The sequence below is a fragment of the Notothenia rossii genome (assembly GCF_949606895.1).
Source record: "Notothenia rossii genome assembly, chromosome: 8".
NCBI lineage: Eukaryota > Metazoa > Chordata > Actinopteri > Perciformes > Nototheniidae > Notothenia > Notothenia rossii.
This window is the reverse complement of record NC_136906.1, coordinates 344,957-367,547: the sequence shown is the minus strand read 5'-3', so window position 1 is coordinate 367,547 and position 22,591 is coordinate 344,957. Positions and strand designations below refer to the sequence as shown.

The 22,591-nt window shown below is 37.5% G+C and overlaps 1 protein-coding gene across 1 annotated transcript in view; it reads left to right on the top strand.

Moving 5' to 3' along the window:
* Window positions 1-22,591, top strand: part of arhgap27l (Rho GTPase activating protein 27, like) — a gene marked incomplete at its 5' end in the record, with an annotated part of 61,797 nt that overhangs the window by 34,497 nt on the left and 4,709 nt on the right. Inside the window, 9 exons of the mRNA XM_079642197.1 lie at window positions 12,958-13,038; window positions 13,119-13,181; window positions 14,793-14,860; window positions 16,063-16,150; window positions 16,300-16,398; window positions 17,034-17,132; window positions 17,558-17,630; window positions 18,893-19,006; window positions 21,762-21,860. Of these exons, the coding sequence (XP_079498323.1) occupies window positions 12,958-13,038; window positions 13,119-13,181; window positions 14,793-14,860; window positions 16,063-16,150; window positions 16,300-16,398; window positions 17,034-17,132; window positions 17,558-17,630; window positions 18,893-19,006; window positions 21,762-21,860 (784 nt within the window). The remainder of the gene's footprint in view (window positions 1-12,957; window positions 13,039-13,118; window positions 13,182-14,792; window positions 14,861-16,062; window positions 16,151-16,299; window positions 16,399-17,033; window positions 17,133-17,557; window positions 17,631-18,892; window positions 19,007-21,761; window positions 21,861-22,591) is intronic.

Below are 22,591 nucleotides of genomic sequence, written 5' to 3'. Positions count from 1 at the left end.
TGTAGGAACCAGATAATAACTTGAAGGAACCTGATAATAACTTGAAGAAACAGATAATAACTTGTAGGAACCAGATAATAACTTGAAGGAACCAGATAATAACTTGTAGGAACCAGATAATAACTTGTAGGAACCAGATAATAACTTGTAGGAACCAGATAATAACTTGAAGGAACCAGATAATAACTTGTAGGAACCAGATAATAACTTGTAGGAACCAGATAATAACTTGAAGGAACCTGATAATAACTTGAAGGAAACAGATAATAACTTGTAGGAACCAGATAATAACTTGAAGGAACCAGATAATAACTTGTAGGAACCAGATAATAACTTGTAGGAACCAGATAATAACTTGTAGGAACCAGATAATAACTTGTAGGAACCAGATAATAACTTGTAGGAACCAGATAATAACTTGTAGGAACCAGATAATAACTTGAAGGAAACAGATAATAACTTGTAGGAAACAGATAATAACTTGAAGGAAACAGATAATAACTTGTAGGAACCAGATAATAACTTGTAGGAAACAGATAATAACTTGTAGGAACCAGATAATAACTTGAAGGAACCAGATAATAACTTGTAGGAAACAGATAATAACTTGTAGGAAACAGATAATAACTTGAAGGAAACAGATAATAACTTGAAGGAACCAGATAATAACTTGTAGGAACCAGATAATAACTTGTAGGAACCAGATAATAACTTGAAGGAACCAGATAATAACTTGTAGGAACCAGATAATAACTTGAAGGAACCAGATAATAACTTGAAGGAACCAGATAATAACTTGAAGGAACCAGATAATAACTTGTAGGAACCAGATAATAACTTGAAGGAAACAGATAATAACTTGAAGGAACCTGATAATAACTTGTAGGAACCAGATAATAACTTGTAGGAACCAGATAATAACTTGAAGGAACCAGATAATAACTTGTAGGAACCAGATAATAACTTGAAGGAACCAGATAATAACTTGTAGGAACCAGATAATAACTTGAAGGAAACAGATAATAACTTGAAGGAACCTGATAATAACTTGTAGGAACCAGATAATAACTTGTAGGAACCAGATAATAACTTGTAGGAACCAGATAATAACTTGAAGGAACCAGATAATAACTTGTAGGAACCAGATAATAACTTGTAGGAACCAGATAATAACTTGTAGGAACCAGATAATAACTTGAAGGAAACAGATAATAACTTGAAGGAACCTGATAATAACTTGTAGGAACCAGATAATAACTTGTAGGAACCAGATAATAACTTGTAGGAATCAGATAATAACTTGAAGGAACCAGATAATAACTTGTAGGAACCAGATAATAACTTGAAGGAAACAGATAATAACTTGAAGGAACCTGATAATAACTTGTAGGAACCAGATAATAACTTGTAGGAACCAGATAATAACTTGTAGGAACCAGATAATAACTTGAAGGAACCAGATAATAACTTGTAGGAACCAGATAATAACTTGTAGGAACCAGATAATAACTTGAAGGAACCAGATAATAACTTGTAGGAACCAGATAATAACTTGAAGGAACCAGATAATAACTTGAAGGAAACAGATAATAACTTGAAGGAACCTGATAATAACTTGTAGGAACCAGATAATAACTTGTAGGAACCAGATAATAACTTGTAGGAACCAGATAATAACTTGAAGGAACCAGATAATAACTTGTAGGAACCAGATAATAACTTGAAGGAACCTGATAATAACTTGAAGGAAACAGATAATAACTTGTAGGAACCAGATAATAACTTGTAGGAACCAGATAATAACTTGTAGGAACCAGATAATAACTTGTAGGAACCAGATAATAACTTGTAGGAACCAGATAATAACTTGTAGGAACCAGATAATAACTTGAAGGAAACAGATAATAACTTGTAGGAACCAGATAATAACTTGAAGGAAACAGATAATAACTTGTAGGAACCAGATAATAACTTGAAGGAACCAGATAATAACTTGTAGGAACCAGATAATAACTTGTAGGAACCAGATAATAACTTGTAGGAAACAGATAATAACTTGTAGGAACCAGATAATAACTTGTAGGAACCAGATAATAACTTGAAGGAACCAGATAATAACTTGTAGGAACCAGATAATAACTTGTAGGAACCAGATAATAACTTGAAGGAACCAGATAATAACTTGTAGGAACCAGATAATAACTTGTAGGAACCAGATAATAACTTGAAGGAACCAGATAATAACTTGTAGGAACCAGATAATAACTTGTAGGAACCAGATAATAACTTGTAGGAACCAGATAATAACTTGTAGGAACCAGATAATAACTTGAAGGAACCAGATAATAACTTGAAGGAACCAGATAATAACTTGTAGGAATCAGATAATAACTTGTAGGAATCAGATAATAACTTGTAGGAACCAGATAATAACTTGTAGGAACCAGATAATAACTTGTAGGAACCAGATAATAACTTGTAGGAATCAGATAATAACTTGAAGGAACCAGATAATAACTTGAAGGAACCAGATAATAACTTGTAGGAACCAGATAATAACTTGTAGGAATCAGATAATAACTTGTAGGAACCAGATAATAACTTGAAGGAACCAGATAATAACTTGTAGGAATCAGATAATAACTTGTAGGAACCAGATAATAACTTGTAGGAATCAGATAATAACTTGTAGGAATCAGATAATAACTTGTAGGAACCAGATAATAACTTGTAGGAACCAGATAATAACTTGTAGGAATCAGATAATAACTTGTAGGAATCAGATAATAACTTGTAGGAACCAGATAATAACTTGTAGGAATCAGATAATAACTTGTAGGAACCAGATAATAACTTGAAGGAACCAGATAATAACTTGTAGGAATCAGATAATAACTTGTAGGAACCAGATAATAACTTGAAGGAACCAGATAATAACTTGAAGGAACCAGATAATAACTTGTAGGAATCAGATAATAACTTGTAGGAACCAGATAATAACTTGAAGGAACCAGATAATAACTTGAAGGAACCAGATAATAACTTGTAGGAACCAGATAATAACTTGAAGGAACCAGATAATAACTTGAAGGAACCAGATAATAACTTGAAGGAAACAGATAATAACTTGAAGGAACCTGATAATAACTTGTAGGAACCAGATAATAACTTGAAGGAACCAGATAATAACTTGAAGGAACCAGATAATAACTTGAAGGAAACAGATAATAACTTGAAGGAACCTGATAATAACTTGTAGGAACCAGATAATAACTTGAAGGAACCAGATAATAACTTGAAGGAACCAGATAATAACTTGAAGGAACCAGATAATAACTTGTAGGAAACAGATAATAACTTGAAGGAACCAGATAATAACTTGTAGGAACCAGATAATAACTTGAAGGAACCAGATAATAACTTGAAGGAACCAGATAATAACTTGAAGGAACCAGATAATAACTTGTAGGAAACAGATAATAACTTGAAGGAACCAGATAATAACTTGAAGGAACCTGATAATAACTTGTAGGAAACAGATAATAACTTGAAGGAACCAGATAATAACTTGTAGGAATCAGATAATAACTTGTAGGAACCAGATAATAACTTGAAGGAACCAGATAATAACTTGAAGGAACCAGATAATAACTTGTAGGAACCAGATAATAACTTGAAGGAACCAGATAATAACTTGAAGGAACCAGATAATAACTTGTAGGAACCAGATAATAACTTGAAGGAACCAGATAATAACTTGTAGGAACCAGATAATAACTTGAAGGAACCAGATAATAACTTGAAGGAACCAGATAATAACTTGAAGGAACCAGATAATAACTTGTAGGAACCAGATAATAACTTGAAGGAACCAGATAATAACTTGAAGGAAACAGATAATAACTTGAAGGAACCAGATAATAACTTGAAGGAACCAGATAATAACTTGAAGGAAACAGATAATAACTTGTAGGAACCAGATAATAACTTGAAGGAACCAGATAATAACTTGAAGGAAACAGATAATAACTTGAAGGAACCAGATAATAACTTGTAGGAACCAGATAATAACTTGTTGGAACCAGATAATAACTTGAAGGAACCAGATAATAACTTGTAGGAAACAGATAATAACTTGAAGGAACCAGATAATAACTTGTAGGAACCAGATAATAACTTGAAGGAACCAGATAATAACTTGAAGGAAACAGATAATAACTTGAAGGAACCAGATAATAACTTGTAGGAACCAGATAATAACTTGTTGGAACCAGATAATAACTTGAAGGAACCAGATAATAACTTGAAGGAACCAGATAATAACTTGTAGGAACCAGATAATAACTTGAAGGAACCAGATAATAACTTGAAGAAACAGATAATAACTTGAAGGAACCAGATAATAACTTGTAGGAACCAGATAATAACTTGTTGGAACCAGATAATAACTTGAAGGAACCAGATAATAACTTGTAGGAAACAGATAATAACTTGAAGGAACCAGATAATAACTTGTAGGAACCAGATAATAACTTGAAGGAAACAGATAATAACTTGTAGGAACCAGATAATAACTTGTAGGAACCAGATAATAACTTGTAGGAACCAGATAATAACTTGTAGGAACCAGATAATAACTTGTTGGAACCAGATAATAACTTGTAGGAACCAGATAATAACTTGAAGGAACCAGATAATAACTTGAAGGAACCAGATAATAACTTGTAGGAACCAGATAATAACTTGAAGGAACCAGATAATAACTTGTAGGAACCAGATAATAACTTGAAGGAACCAGATAATAACTTGAAGGAACCAGATAATAACTTGAAGGAACCTGATAATAACTTGTAGGAACCAGATAATAACTTGAAGGAACCAGATAATAACTTGAAGGAACCTGATAATAACTTGTAGGAACCAGATAATAACTTGAAGGAACCAGATAATAACTTGAAGGAAACAGATAATAACTTGAAGGAACCAGATAATAACTTGAAGGAAACAGATAATAACTTGTAGGAACCAGATAATAACTTGAAGGAACCAGATAATAACTTGTGAGAAACAGATAATAACTTGTAGGAACCAGATAATAACTTGTGAGAAACAGATAATAACTTGAAGGAACCAGATAATAACTTGTAGGAAACAGATAATAACTTGAAGGAACCAGATAATAACTTGAAGGAACCTGATAATAACTTGTAGGAAACAGATAATAACTTGAAGGAACCAGATAATAACTTGAAGGAACCAGATAATAACTTGAAGGAACCAGATAATAACTTGAAGGAACCTGATAATAACTTGTAGGAAACAGATAATAACTTGTAGGAACCAGATAATAACTTGTATGAACCAGATAATAACTTGTAGGAACCAGATAATAACTTGAGGGAATCAGATAATAACTTGTGGGAAACAGATAATAACTTGTAGGAACCAGATAATAACTTGAAGGAACCAGATAATAACTTGTATGAACCAGATAATAACTTGAAGGAATCAGATAATAACTTGTAGGAAACAGATAATAACTTGTTGGAAACAGATAATAACTTGTAGGAACCAGATAATAACTTGTAGGAACCAGATAATAACTTGAAGGAACCTGATAATAACTTGTAGGAAACAGATAATAACTTGAAGGAACCAGATAATAACTTGAAGGAACCAGATAATAACTTGAAGGAACCAGATAATAACTTGAAGGAACCTGATAATAACTTGTAGGAAACAGATAATAACTTGTAGGAAACAGATAATAACTTGAAGGAACCAGATAATAACTTGTAGGAACCAGATAATAACTTGTAGGAACCAGATAATAACTTGTAGGAACCAGATAATAACTTGTAGGAACCAGATAATAACTTGAAGGAACCAGATAATAACTTGTAGGAACCAGATAATAACTTGTAGGAACCAGATAATAACTTGTAGGAACCAGATAATAACTTGTAGGAACCAGATAATAACTTGTAGGAAACAGATAATAACTTGTAGGAACCAGATAATAACTTGAAGGAACCAGATAATAACTTGTAGGAACCAGATAATAACTTGTATGAACCAGATAATAACTTGTAGGAACCAGATAATAACTTGTAGGAACCAGATAATAACTTGAAGGAATCAGATAATAACTTGTAGGAACCAGATAATAACTTGTAGGAAACAGATAATAACTTGAAGGAATCAGATAATAACTTGTATGAACCAGATAATAACTTGTAGGAACCAGATAATAACTTGAAGGAATCAGATAATAACTTGTATGAACCAGATAATAACTTGAAGGAACCAGATAATAACTTGTGGGAACCAGATAATAACTTGTAGGAACCAGATAATAACTTGTATGAACCAGATAATAACTTGAAGGAATCAGATAATAACTTGTAGGAAACAGATAATAACTTGTGGGAACCAGATAATAACTTGTAGGAACCAGATAATAACTTGTAGGAAACAGATAATAACTTGAAGGAACCAGATAATAACTTGTATGAACCAGATAATAACTTGAAGGAATCAGATAATAACTTGTGGGAACCAGATAATAACTTGTAGGAACCAGATAATAACTTGTATGAACCAGATAATAACTTGAAGGAATCAGATAATAACTTGTGGGAACCAGATAATAACTTGTAGGAACCAGATAATAACTTGTATGAACCAGATAATAACTTGTAGGAACCAGATAATAACTTGTAGGAAACAGATAATAACTTGTAGGAACCAGATAATAACTTGTAGGAACCAGATAATAACTTGTAGGAACCAGATAATAACTTGAAGGAACCAGATAATAACTTGTGGGAACCAGATAATAACTTGTAGGAACCAGATAATAACTTGTAGGAAACAGATAATAACTTGAAGGAATCAGATAATAACTTGTAGGAACCAGATAATAACTTGTAGGAAACAGATAATAACTTGTAGGAAACAGATAATAACTTGTAGGAACCAGATAATAACTTGTAGGAAACAGATAATAACTTGTAGGAACCAGATAATAACTTGAAGGAACCAGATAATAACTTTTAGGAAACAGATAATAACTTGTAGGAACCTGATAATAACTTGAAGGAACCAGATAATAACTTGTGAGAACCAGATAATAACTTGTAGGAACCAGATAATAACTTGTAGGAACCAGATAATAACTTGTAGGAACCAGATAATAACTTGAAGGAACCAGATAATAACTTGTGGGAACCAGATAATAACTTGTAGGAACCAGATAATAACTTGTAGGAAACAGATAATAACTTGTTGGAACCAGATAATAACTTGTGGGAACCAGATAATAACTTGTAGGAACCAGATAATAACTTGTATGAACCAGATAATAACTTGAAGGAACTAGATAATAACTTGTAGGAAACAGATAATAACTTGAAGGAATCAGATAATAACTTGTAGGAACTAGATAATAACTTGAAGGAACTAGATAATAACTTGTAGGAAACAGATAATAACTTGAAGGAACCAGATAATAACTTGTAGGAAACAGATAATAACTTGAAGGAATCAGATAATAACTTGTGGGAACCAGATAATAACTTGTAGGAACCAGATAATAACTTGTATGAACCAGATAATAACTTGAAGGAACTAGATAATAACTTGTAGGAAACAGATAATAACTTGAAGGAATCAGATAATAACTTGTAGGAACTAGATAATAACTTGAAGGAACTAGATAATAACTTGTAGGAAACAGATAATAACTTGAAGGAACCAGATAATAACTTGTGGGAACCAGATAATAACTTGAAGGAATCAGATAATAACTTGTAGGAACTAGATAATAACTTGAAGGAACTAGATAATAACTTGTAGGAAACAGATAATAACTTGAAGGAACCAGATAATAACTTGTAGGAACCAGATAATAACTTGAAGGAACCAGATAATAACTTGTAGGAACTAGATAATAACTTGTAGGAAACAGATAATAACTTGAAGGAACCAGATAATAACTTGTAGGAACTAGATAATAACTTGAAGGAACTAGATAATAACTTGTAGGAAACAGATAATAACTTGAAGGAACCAGATAATAACTTGTAGGAACTAGATAATAACTTGTAGGAAACAGATAATAACTTGAAGGAATCAGATAATAACTTGTGGGAACCAGATAATAACTTGTAGGAACCAGATAATAACTTGTATGAACCAGATAATAACTTGAGGAATCAGATAATAACTTGAAGGAATCAGATAATAACTTGAAGGAATCAGATAATAACTTGAAGGAATCAGATAATAACTTGAAGGAACCAGATAATAACTTGTAGGAAACAGATAATAACTTGAAGGAACCAGATAATAACTTGTAGGAAACAGATAATAACTTGAAGGAACAGATAATAACTTGTAGGAAACAGATAATAACTTGTAGGAACCAGATAATAACTTGAAGGAAACAGATAATAACTTGTAGGAAACAGATAATAACTTGAAGGAACCTGATAATAACTTGTAGGAACCAGATAATAACTTGTAGGAATCAGATAATAACTTGAAGGAACCAGATAATAACTTGTTGGAACCAGATAATAACTTGTAGGAACCAGATAATAACTTGTAGGAACCAGATAATAACTTGAAGGAACCAGATAATAACTTGTAGGAACCAGATAATAACTTGAAGGAACCAGATAATAACTTGTAGGAACCAGATAATAACTTGAAGGAACCAGATAATAACTTGAAGGAACCAGATAATAACTTGAAGGAACCAGATAATAACTTGTAGGAACCAGATAATAACTTGTAGGAACCAGATAATAACTTGTGAGAAACAGATAATAACTTGTGGGAACCAGATAATAACTTGTAGGAACCAGATAATAACTGAAGGAAACAGATAATAACTTGAGGGAATCAGATAATAACTTGTGGGAACCAGATAATAACTTGTAGGAACCAGATAATAACTTGTAGGAACCAGATAATAACTTGTAGGAACCAGATAATAACTTGTAGGAACCAGATAATAACTTGAAGGAAACAGATAATAACTTGTAGGAACCAGATAATAACTTGAAGGAACCAGATAATAACTTGTATGAAACAGATAATAACTTGTAGGAACCAGATAATAACTTGTAGGAACCAGATAATAACTTGTATGAAACAGATAATAACTTGTAGGAACCAGATAATAACTTGTAGGAAACCAGATAATAACTTGTAGGAACCAGATAATAACTTGTAGGAACCAGATAATAACTTGTAGGAAACAGATAATAACTTGTAGGAACCAGATAATAACTTGTAGGAACCAGATAATAACTTGTAGGAACAGATAATAACTTGTAGGAACCAGATAATAACTTGTTGGAACCAGATAATAACTTGTAGGAACCAGATAATAACTTGTAGGAACCAGATAATAACTTGTAGGAACCAGATAATAACTTGTAGGAACCAGATAATAACTTGTAGGAAACAGATAATAACTTGTAGGAACCAGATAATAACTTGTAGGAACCAGATAATAACTTGTATGAAACAGATAATAACTTGAGGAACCAGATAATAACTTGTAGGAACCAGATAATAACTTGTAGGAACCAGATAATAACTTGTAGGAACCAGATAATAACTTGTAGGAACCAGATAATAACTTGTAGGAACCAGATAATAACTTGAAGGAAACAGATAATAACTTGTAGGAACCAGATAATAACTTGAAGGAACCAGATAATAACTTGTATGAAACAGATAATAACTTGTATGAAACAGATAATAACTTGTAGGAACCAGATAATAACTTGTAGGAACCAGATAATAACTTGAAGGAACCAGATAATAACTTGTAGGAACCAGATAATAACTTGAAGGAACCAGATAATAACTTGTATGAAACAGATAATAACTTGTAGGAACCAGATAATAACTTGTATGAACCAGATAATAACTTGAAGGAAACAGATAATAACTTGAAGGAACCAGATAATAACTTGTAGGAACCAGATAATAACTTGTAGGAACCAGATAATAACTTGTATGAAACAGATAATAACTTGTATGAAACAGATAATAACTTGAAGGAACCAGATAATAACTTGTAGGAACCAGATAATAACTTGTAGGAACCAGATAATAACTTGTATGAAACAGATAATAACTTGTATGAAACAGATAATAACTTGTAGGAACCAGATAATAACTTGTAGGAACCAGATAATAACTTGAAGGAACCAGATAATAACTTGTATGAACCAGATAATAACTTGTAGGAACCAGATAATAACTTGAAGGAACCAGATAATAACTTGTATGAAACAGATAATAACTTGTAGGAACCAGATAATAACTTGTATGAAACAGATAATAACTTGTATGAAACAGATAATAACTTGAAGGAACCAGATAATAACTTGTAGGAACCAGATAATAACTTGTAGGAACCAGATAATAACTTGTATGAAACAGATAATAACTTGTATGAAACAGATAAAACTTGAAGGAACCAGATAATAACTTGTAGGAACCAGATAATAACTTGTAGGAACCAGATAATAACTTGTATGAAACAGATAATAACTTGTATGAAACAGATAATAACTTGTAGGAACCAGATAATAACTTGTAGGAACCAGATAATAACTTGAAGGAACCTGATAATAACTTGTAGGAACCAGATAATAACTTGTAGGAACCAGATAATAACTTGAAGGAACCAGATAATAACTTGTAGGAAACAGATAATAACTTGTAGGAACCAGATAATAACTTGTAGGAACCAGATAATAACTTGAAGGAACCAGATAATAACTTGAAGGAACCAGATAATAACTTGAAGGAACCAGATAATAACTTGTAGGAACCAGATAATAACTTGAAGGAAACAGATAATAACTTGAAGGAACCAGATAATAACTTGTAGGAACCAGATAATAACGTGTAGGAACCAGATAATAACTTGTAGGAAACAGATAATAACTTGAAGGAACCAGATAATAACTTGTAGGAACCAGATAATAACTTGAAGGAACAGATAATAACTTGTAGGAACCAGATAATAACTTGTAGGAACCAGATAATAACTTGTAGGAACCAGATAATAACTTGAAGGAAACAGATAATAACTTGTGAGAAACAGATAATAACTTGAAGGAACCAGATAATAACTTGAGGGAACCAGATAATAACTTGAAGGAAACAGATAATAACTTGTTGGAACCAGATAATAACTTGTAGGAACCAGATAATAACGTGTAGGAACCAGATAATACTTGTAGGAAACAGATAATAACTTGTTGGAACCAGATAATAACTTGTAGGAACCAGATAATAACGTGTAGGAACCAGATATAACTTGTAGGAAACAGATAATAACTTGAAGGAACCAGATAATAACTTGTAGGAACCAGATAATAACTTGAAGGAACCAGATAATAACGTGTAGGAACCAGATAATAACTTGAAGGAAACAGATAATAACTTGTATGAACCAGATAATAACTTGAAGGAAACAGATAATAACTTGTTGGAACCAGATAATAACTTGTAGGAACCAGATAATAACGTGTAGGAACCAGATAATAACTTGTAGGAAACAGATAATAACTTGAAGGAACCAGATAATAACTTGTAGGAACCAGATAATAACTTGAAGGAACCAGATAATAACTTGTAGGAACCAGATAATAACTTGTAGGAACCAGATAATAACTTGTAGGAACCAGATAATAACTTGAAGGAACCAGATAATAACTTGTAGGAACCAGATAATAACTTGAAGGAAACAGATAATAACTTGTAGGAACCAGATAATAACTTGAAGGAAACAGATAATAACTTGTAGGAACCAGATAATAACTTGTGAGAAACAGATAATAACTTGTAGGAACCAGATAATAACTTGAAGGAACCAGATAATAACTTGTAGGAACCAGATAATAACTTGAAGGAACCAGATAATAACTTGAAGGAAACAGATAATAACTTGTAGGAACCAGATAATAACTTGAAGGAAACAGATAATAACTTGTAGGAACCAGATAATAACTTGTGAGAAACAGATAATAACTTGAAGGAACCAGATAATAACTTGAAGGAACCAGATAATAACTTGAAGGAAACAGATAATAACTTGTAGGAACCAGATAATAACTTGTAGGAACCAGATAATAACTTGAAGGAACCAGATAATAACTTGAAGGAAACAGATAATAACTTGAAGGAACCAGATAATAACTTGAAGGAAACAGATAATAACTTGTAGGAACCAGATAATAACTTGTAGGAACCAGATAATAACTTGTAGGAACCAGATAATAACTTGAAGGAAACAGATAATAACTTGTGAGAAACAGATAATAACTTGTAGGAACCAGATAATAACTTGAAGGAACCAGATAATAACTTGTATGAACCAGATAATAACTTGAAGGAACCAGATAATAACTTGTAGGAAACAGATAATAACTTGAGGGAACCAGATAATAACTTGTATGAACCAGATAATAACTTGAAGGAACCAGATAATAACTTGTAGGAAACAGATAATAACTTGTAGGAACCAGATAATAACTTGTAGGAAACAGATAATAACTTGAAGGAACCAGATAATAACTTGTAGGAAACAGATAATAACTTGAAGGAACCAGATAATAACTTGTAGGAACCAGATAATAACTTGAAGGAAACAGATAATAACTTGTAGGAACCAGATAATAACTTGTAGGAACCAGATAATAACTTGTAGGAACCAGATAATAACTTGTAGGAACCAGATAATAACTTGAAGGAACCAGATAATAACTTGAAGGAACCAGATAATAACTTGTAGGAACCAGATAATAACTTGTAGGAACCAGATAATAACTTGAAGGAACCAGATAATAACTTGTAGGAACCAGATAATAACTTGTGGGAACCAGATTTTGGCCCTTGCGTAATTTAAAACGTTCTTGGTTTCAGACCTTTGCTCCGAGCCACAGGAGGAATGTCTCAGATTTTACTGAGGTTTCCAGCAGAAGAAACTCCCCGGACAGTCCTCAGGTAGACCCTCTCACCTGTCTACCCCCTCCCCCCCACTCTCTCCCTCACTGATTGGTCAACATTCTGTTTTCCTCGTTAAGCCCTCAGACAGGAATCTGAAGAGGAATCTGTCAGACCGGATCGCCGGCCCCCACCGGCCCCACGTAGGTCCTCAGCCTCTGATTGGCTGCCGGGTGTTTGTTGGGTTGTGTTGGATATTGTTACCATGGAGATGTTACCATGGAAACCTGTGTTCTACTAACATCTTAAGGCCTTTCCACAGCGGGGGGCGCTACGAATAAACAACTCAAAAATGAGAACGTCCCAATAACAGAAATGCAACATCTGATCCCATTGAACAGCAGTAAAATAAAGCAGTGCCTGAGCTCCAGCACCCTCTCCTGGTGAACGGAGAACAGGTCATGATGCCCTCTGGTACATTCATCTATATTGACCTGGAAACATTAAGTGAATTGGAGTTACCTCTGCAGGGATTTTATCGTGAAAGTACTGAAGAGTGATGTTGAAGTTTTTTAAACCTCATACTGCATACCCCCAGCTCCAGGAACACAGAGAGAGTTCAGACGTGACACCTGATCACCGGATCATGATCCGTTCGAGAGGAGAAAACTCATACGGGATATTTGCATAATGTGTACACCCCCCCCCCCCCCCAAGTGTAGATGCCTGACACGACTCCGACTAACTTTTATTCTCATTACACTTTCAACACTAATGGGTTTCTGGAGGTGTTTCTGGGCTGAAGGCTGCAGGTGGAGGACTGGTGGATGGGTTCTGTTATAACACACTGGTGGAAGTTCTGTACGAGGTTCTGCAGAGACCTGGTGGTGGAGGTTCTGCAGAGACCTGGTGATGGAGGTTCTGCAGAGACCTTGTGGTGGAGGTTCTGCAGAGACCTGGTGATGGAGGTTCTACAGAGACCTGGTGGTGGAGGTTCTGCAGAGACCTGGTGATGGAGGTTCTACAGAGACCTGGTGGTGGAGGTTCTGCAGAGACCTGGTGATGGAGGTTCTACAGAGACCTGGTGGTGGAGGTTCTGCAGAGACCTGGTGGTGGAGGTTCTGCAGAGACCTGGTGATGGAGGTTCTGCAGAGACCTGGTGGTGGAGGTTCTACAGAGACCTGGTGATGGAGGTTCTGTAGAGACCTGGTGATGGAGGTTCTGTAGGAGGTTCTGTCTGAGGTTCTAGTGTGGGGGCTGACCCTCTGTATATCAGGCACAGTGTTACCTTAAAAATCTGTTTATCTCTCACGGCTGCACAGAGATCGAAGAATACAAGTATACACATCTTCATGGATGAATGTATTCAAACACCCAGCACAAAATGGAAGTGTAGATAGTCTGATAGAGTCCTTGTTCACCGTGAGAGAGAAACAGTTTCCTGTTAAAGGTAACGCAAGAAAAACTGATGTTCAGATGTTGGGGGAAGTCTTCCTGTCTGTCAGGAGGAGGATATGGTTTCCTTCAGTAAAAGTGTCTGTTTACACACACACACACACACACACACACACACACACACACACACACACACACACACACACACACACACACACACACACACACACACACACACACACACACACACACACACACACACACACACACACACACACACACACACACACACACACACACACACACACACACACACACACACACACACACACACACACACACCACTCCCATGTTTACAATAGAGTCGTGTTACGAAATGTGGACCTGCAGGTTTCACTCACCTGTCTTTGTGTCCACAGTGCCATCTGCTGGAGAAAGCAGGAATCATGAATAAGACCAAAGTAGTCGATAACGGCAAGAAGATCAGGTGAGGCTGATGTTATTCCAGATGTTAGTCCAGATGTTATTTCAGATGTTATCACTGACGTTATTCCAGATGTTATTTCAGATGTTATTCCAGATGTTATTACTGACGTTATTCCAGATGTTATTACAGATGTTATTACTGACGTTATTCCAGATGTTATTCCAGATGTTATTACTGACGTTATTCCAGATGTTATTCCAGATGTTATTACGGACGTTATTCCAGATGTTATTTCAGATGTTATTCCAGGTGTTATTACTGACGTTATTCCAGATGTTATTACAGATGTTATTACTGACGTTATTCCAGATGTTATTCCAGATGTTATTACTGACGTTATTCCAGATGTTATTCCAGATGTTATTACGGGCGTTATTCCGGATGTTATTCCAGATGTTATTACTGACGTTATTCCAGATGTTATTACAGATGTTATTACGAACGTTATTCCAGATGTTATTCCAGATGTTATTACGGGCGTTATTCCAGATGTTATTCCAGATGTTATTACGGACGTTACTCCAGATGTTATTCCAGATGTTATTACTGACGTTATTCCAGATGTTATTACTGACGCTATTCCAGATGTTATTCCAGATGTTATTACTGACGTTGTTCCAGATGTTATTTCAGATGTTATTACGGACGTTACTCCAGATGTTATTTCAGATGTTATTACTGACGTTATTCCAGATGTTATTACTGACGCTATTCCAGATGTTATTCCAGATGTTATTACTGACGTTGTTCCAGATGTTATTTCAGATGTTACTCCAGATGTTATTCCAGATTTTATTGCTGACGTTATTCCAGATGTTATTTCAGATGTTATTACGGACGTTACTCCAGATGTTATTACTGACGTTATTCCAGATGTTATTACTGACGCTATTCCAGATGTTATTCCAGATGTTATTACTGACGTTGTTCCAGATGTTATTCCAGATGTTATTACTGACGTTATTCCAGATGTTATTTCAGATGTTATTTCAGATGTTATTACTGACGTTATTCCAGATGTTATTACTGACGCTATTCCAGATGTTATTACGGACGTTACTCCAGATGTTATTACTGACGTTATTCCAGATGTTATTACTGACGCTATTCCAGATGTTATTCCAGATGTTATTTCAGATGTTATTACTGATGTTATTACTGATGTTATTCCGGGCATCTCTTTACTGTGTTTTTGTCCACAGGAAGAACTGGAGTCAGTCATGGACCGTCCTCCATGGGGGGATCCTGACCTTCCACAGAGACCCTAAGTCTGCCCCCCCCGGCACAGCGGTATGAGAGGCTCCATCCCTGCCCTTTGACCCCTGGGTGACCCCTCTGTGAACTCTCTATGACCCCTCTGTGACCCCTCTGTGACCTCTCTGTGACCCTGATGATGTCATTGACCCCTCTGTGACCCTGATGATGTCTTCCTGTTTCAGAGCAAGACGTCTCAGATCACTCCTGAGTACACGGTGGAGCTGAGAGGAGCGTTGGTGGGCTGGGCGACCAACAAGTCCTCCAAGAAGAACGTCCTGGAGGTACCCGTCACCATTGTTACAGCGAGACTCTGTCCCCGTTGTTACAGGGGACTCTTTCACTGTGGTTACAGCGGGACTCTGTCCCCGTGGTTACAGCTGGACTCTGTCCCCGTGGTTACAGCGAGACTCTGTCACCGTGGTTACAGCGAGACTCTGTCCCCGTGGTTACAGGGGACTCTGTCACTCTGGTTACAGCGGGACTCTGTCTCCGTGGTTACAGCGAGACTCTGTCCCCGTGGTTACAGGGGACTCTGTCACTGTGGTTACAGCGGGACTCTGTCCCCGTGGTTACAGCTGGACTCTGTCCCCGTGGTTACAGGGGACTCTTTCACTGTGGTTACAGCGGGACTCTGTCCCTGTGGTTACAGTTGGACTCTGTCCCCGTGGTTACAGGGGACTCTGTCACTGTGGTTACAGCGGGACTTTGTCCCCGTGGTTAGTCTCTGTTAGAGACTGCAGGAGGACATCTTTAATAACTCTGTAGTCTTGTGGTGAAGACGCTCTGATATGAGGAGAGAAGAACCAGAACATACGAGACGAGGACACTTTAGCTCTGCAGTGTTTCTGAATAAAGTCAGTTTATCAGAGTTAATCCTCAGCTGTTATTCTTTAACAGAGATGTTATGTTGTTGCAGCTGAAGACGCGTCAGGGCTGTGAGTTTCTGATGCAGTACGACACGGAGAGCATCATCAGCGACTGGCTCAAAGCCATGCAGGACACCATCAGACAGCTGGTAACACACACACACACACACACACACACACACACACACACACACACACACACACACACACACACACACACACACACACACACACACACACACACACACACACACACACACACACACACACACACACACACACACACACACACACACACACACACACACACACACACACACACACACACACACACACACACACACGCATGCATAACATACATAGACACACACACACGCGTGCACACACATACATAGACACACACGCGTACATACACACACACATGCACTCACACGTGCACACACACACATAGACACGCACACACATGCACTCACACGCGCACACACACGCACACACATGCACTCACACGCGCACACACACACATGGACACACACACACACATATTCTTTCTCTAACGGTCTCTGCTGTGGTTCAGGGGGTGGACCATCAGTCAGAGGACGAGGACGACGCTGCTTCAGACAAAGAGGACAAAGAGCGCAGGAGGACACGTGAGTTCAGTTCTTCTGAGTCTGAAAGATATCATTAATGAAGCCCGAGAGACCCCGGTCCCGGGCCCTCCCTCAACATCTTGCAGGAAACAGTGTCTGAGGGCATGTTCATTTAATAAACTAAGAATGTTTTATATCCATGTAACGGGAAGAAACTCAGCTAACTGAAAGAAAAAAAAAAAAACACAATGCTAACGCTGAGCCTCTGAACTAGCAACGAGCGAAAAATGCTAACAGATTACTGCACCGAAACTCACTCATAAAACCTTATTATTTATCCATTCTGCATGTCCAACCCATCGATCTGATCGTGAGGAGACACAGAATCGATGGGTACCCTCATTATCACTCAATGATACGAACTCAAGACTTTATAAACAAAAACAGACATCAAAACATGTGGCGCTAGGTAGCTAAAAATGCTAACATGGCCCACCTGTGTCGTATCTGGTCAAAAGTGGTCTTCAATGGCATTAAAAACGATAAAAACGCTGCTGACGTTAATCCATAGGTTAATCCAATGTGTCTGTGTCCCTTTGAAATGATTTCTGATAATCCATCAGCAATTACACTGCTTTTCCGTTTCCAGATGTCAGAGCTAGAGATAATTTCACTCTCATGAAAACCTGCGAGCGCAAAGCCCCCACCTTTTTCTTTTACCATGTGTGTGTGGGGAAATCCCCCTTCGATTCTATTGGCTCTAACGGTCAGAAAGAGATGTCAATCAGCAAAATCGACCAATGGGTTCCAGAGAAACGGAAAATCCACCCAAATGACCCCAGAAGTGTATTTTTTTCTAAACCTCTCTAAAAAGGTCAAATATCACTTGTTTTGCATCAATCTTGATTCAGGGTACTTATTATCTGTTGTACTTTGGATTCCTAAAGCTTGTAGTCTACCTTACCATCATCCAAGGGTAGTTTTCACTATAAGTAAAAAAGAATCTTTGGACGGACACTATAATTTACAGTTTTTTACCAAGTTCAATCTGAATTTTCTTTAAAATAAAAACATCTATATTGATTCTGACTCTTCTACATCCAACTCACAGGTTTATCATTACTCTGAGAAAAGAGATTATTAATTTAACCCTTTTAGAAGATATGGTCCTTTGTTCTGGAAATGTCATTTTCGAGCCTGAGACCTGAAAAACAGGCTCAGGGCTCAATAGGCTAAGAAATAACCCTCCTCCCCCTCCTCCCCCTCCTCCTCCTCCTCCTCCTCCTCCTCCTCCTCCTCCTCCTCCTCCTCCTCCCCCGCAGCGAACAGAGGTTCTGGAGGAGACTCAGAACAGAGGAGAGTCAGAACTAAACTCCGGCGTTTCCTCCAGCGACGGCCGACGCTGCAGAGCGTCAAAGAGAAGGGTTACATCCGAGGTGAGCAGCACGTGATGAATAGCGGCCAATCAGAGAGCAGCGTCAGGCCGTTCATCATATCTTATAAGTGTCATGAGGTAGATGCATGGGGGAGAGTAAATACTGGAGATACATGGGGGAGAGTAAATACTGGAGATGCATGGGGGAGAGTAAATACTGAAGATGCATGGGGGAGAGTAAATACTGAAGATGCATGGGGGAGAGTAAATACTGAAGATGCATGGGGGAGAGTAAATACTGAAGATGCATGGGGGAGAGTAAATACTGAAGATGCATGGGGGAGAGTAAATACTGAAGATGCATGGGGGAGAGTAAATACTGAAGATACATGGGGGAGAGTAAATACTGAAGATACATGGGGAGAGTAAATACTGAAGATACATGGGGGAGAGTAAATACTGAAGATGCATGGGGGAGAGTAAATACTGAAGATGCATGGGGGAGAGTAAATACTGAAGATACATGGGGGAGAGTAAATACTGAAGATGCATGGGGGAGAGTAAATACTGAAGATACATGGGGGAGAGTAAATACTGAAGATGCATGGGGGAGAGTAAATACTGAAGATACATGGGGGAGAGTAAATACTGAAGATGCATGGGGGAGAGTAAATACTGAAGATGCATGGGGGAGAGTAAATACTGAAGATACATGGGGGAGAGTAAATACTGAAGATGCATGGGGGAGAGTAAATACTGAAGATGCATGGGGGAGAGTAAATACTGAAGATACATGGGGAGAGTAAATACTGAAGATACATGGGGGAGAGTAAATACTGAAGATGCATGGGGGAGAGTAAATACTGAAGATACATGGGGGAGAGTAAATACTGAAGATGCATGGGGGAGAGTAAATACTGAAGATGCATGGGGGAGAGTAAATACTGAAGATACATGGGGGAGAGTAAATACTGAAGATACATGGGGGAGAGTAAATACTGGAGATACATGGGGGAGAGTAAATACTGAAGATACATGGGGGAGAGTAAATACTGAAGATACATGGGGGAGAGTAAATACTGAAGATACATGGGGAGAGTAAATACTGAAGATACATGGGGGAGAGTAAATACTGAAGATACATGGGGGAGAGTAAATACTGGAGATACATGGGGGAGAGTAAATACTGAAGATACATGGGGGAGAGTAAATACTGGAGATACATGGGGGAGAGTAAATACTGAAGATACATGGGGGAGAGTAAATACTGGAGATACATGGGGGAGAGTAAATACTGAAGATACATGGGAGAGAGTAAATACTGAAGATACATGGGGGAGAGTAAATACTGAAGATACATGGGGAGAGTAAATACTGAAGATACATGGGGGAGAGTAAATACTGAAGATACATGGGGAGAGTAAATACTGAAGATACATGGGGGAGAGTAAATACTGAAGATACATGGGGAGAGTAAATACTGAAGATACATGGGGGAGAGTAAATACTGAAGATACATGGGGAGAGTAAATACTGAAGATACATGGGGGAGAGTAAATACTGAAGATACATGGGGGAGAGTAAATACTGAAGATACATGGGGGAGAGTAAATACTGAAGATACATGGGGAGAGTAAATACTGAAGATACATGGGGAGAGTAAATACTGAAGATACATGGGGGAGAGTAAATACTGAAGATACATGGGGGAGAGTAAATACTGAAGATGCATGGGGGAGAGTAAATACTGAAGATACATGGGGGAGAGTAAATACTGAAGATACATGGGGGAGAGTAAATACTGAAGATACATGGGGAGAGTAAATACTGAAGATACATGGGGAGAGTAAATACTGAAGATACATGGGGAGAGTAAATACTGGAGATACATGGGGGAGAGTAAATACTGAAGATGCATGGGGGAGAGTAAATACTGAAGATACATGGGGAGAGTAAATACTGAAGATACATGGGGAGAGTAAATACTGAAGATACATGGGGAGAGTAAATACTGAAGATACATGGGGAGAGTAAATACTGAAGATACATGGGGGAGAGTAAATACTGAAGATACATGGGGGAGAGTAAATACTGAAGATACATGGGGGAGAGTAAATACTGAAGATACATGGGGAGAGTAAATACTGAAGATACATGGGGAGAGTAAATACTGAAGATACATGGGGGAGAGTAAATACTGAAGATACATGGGGGAGAGTAAATACTGGAGATACATGGGGAGAGTAAATACTGAAGATACATGGGGGAGAGTAAATACTGAAGATACATGGGGGAGAGTAAATACTGAAGATGCATGGGGGAGAGTAAATACTGAAGATACATGGGGGAGAGTAAATACTGAAGATACATGGGGGAGAGTAAATACTGGAGATACATGGGGGAGAGTAAATACTGAAGATACATGGGGAGAGTAAATACTGAAGATACATGGGGGAGAGTAAATACTGAAGATACATGGGGGAGAGTAAATACTGAAGATACATGGGGAGAGTAAATACTGAAGATACATGGGGGAGAGTAAATACTGAAGATACATGGGGGAGAGTAAATACTGGAGATGCATGGGGGAGAGTAAATACTGGAGATGCATGGGGGAGAGTAAATACTGAAGATACATGGGGGAGAGTAAATACTGAAGATACATGGGGGAGAGTAAATACTGAAGATGCATGGGGGAGAGTAAATACTGAAGATGCATGGGGGAGAGTAAATACTGAAGATACATGGGGGAGAGTAAATACTGAAGATACATGGGGGAGAGTAAATACTGAAGATGCAGCTTGATGTTCCTGCAGACAACGTGTTCGGCTGCCACCTCGACACGCTGAGCCACCGAGAGAACTGCAACACCCCCAAGTTCCTGGAGAAGTGTATCAAAGCGGTGGAGAGGAGAGGTACACACACACACACACACACACACACACACACACACACACACACACACACACACACACACACACACACACACACACACACACACACACACACACACACACACACGCGCACACACACAAACAAACACACACAGACACATACACATATACCCACATGCACACACACCAGGGACGTGCATAGGTACGGGCTAATGTTGCCCGGGCAACGGCCCGTTTGCCATTTTTGTCTGACCTGCCCCTCTGGAGAGAGCGAGAGTTTTTTTTGTTTTCTACTGTGGCCGAATCAACTGTAGCGTCTCACTGCGATGAAAACACAACTTGTCAGCGCTGTCATCTGCCCCCAGTCACGTGACTTCGTTTACAATCTGACAGCTGGAAGCAAAGGAAAGGCCTCCGAGTCCGGCCTCATATGGCTATGGTGATCACACCAAAATGCCTGCCTGGCGTTAGAGTATAGGGGACAAACCAGGGGACTTTACTTCCTCTTGACACCGTCGGTTATTTACAAAAAACACCTAAATATATTTGTTATTGTGCTTCTGTCTTTCTGAGTCTTCTCATCTGTGAACTCCCTCAGCGGGACCGCTCGCTCTCTTTTCTTGATCGCCCTCTCACGGGTGAACAGTTCAATGTCCCGCTTCATTGTAGGATTTCTGCCATGTCTCCACTTTAGTTTGACCATCTCTGTTACTAAGTTATGGAATTCTAAATACATAAGTAATGAAATACCT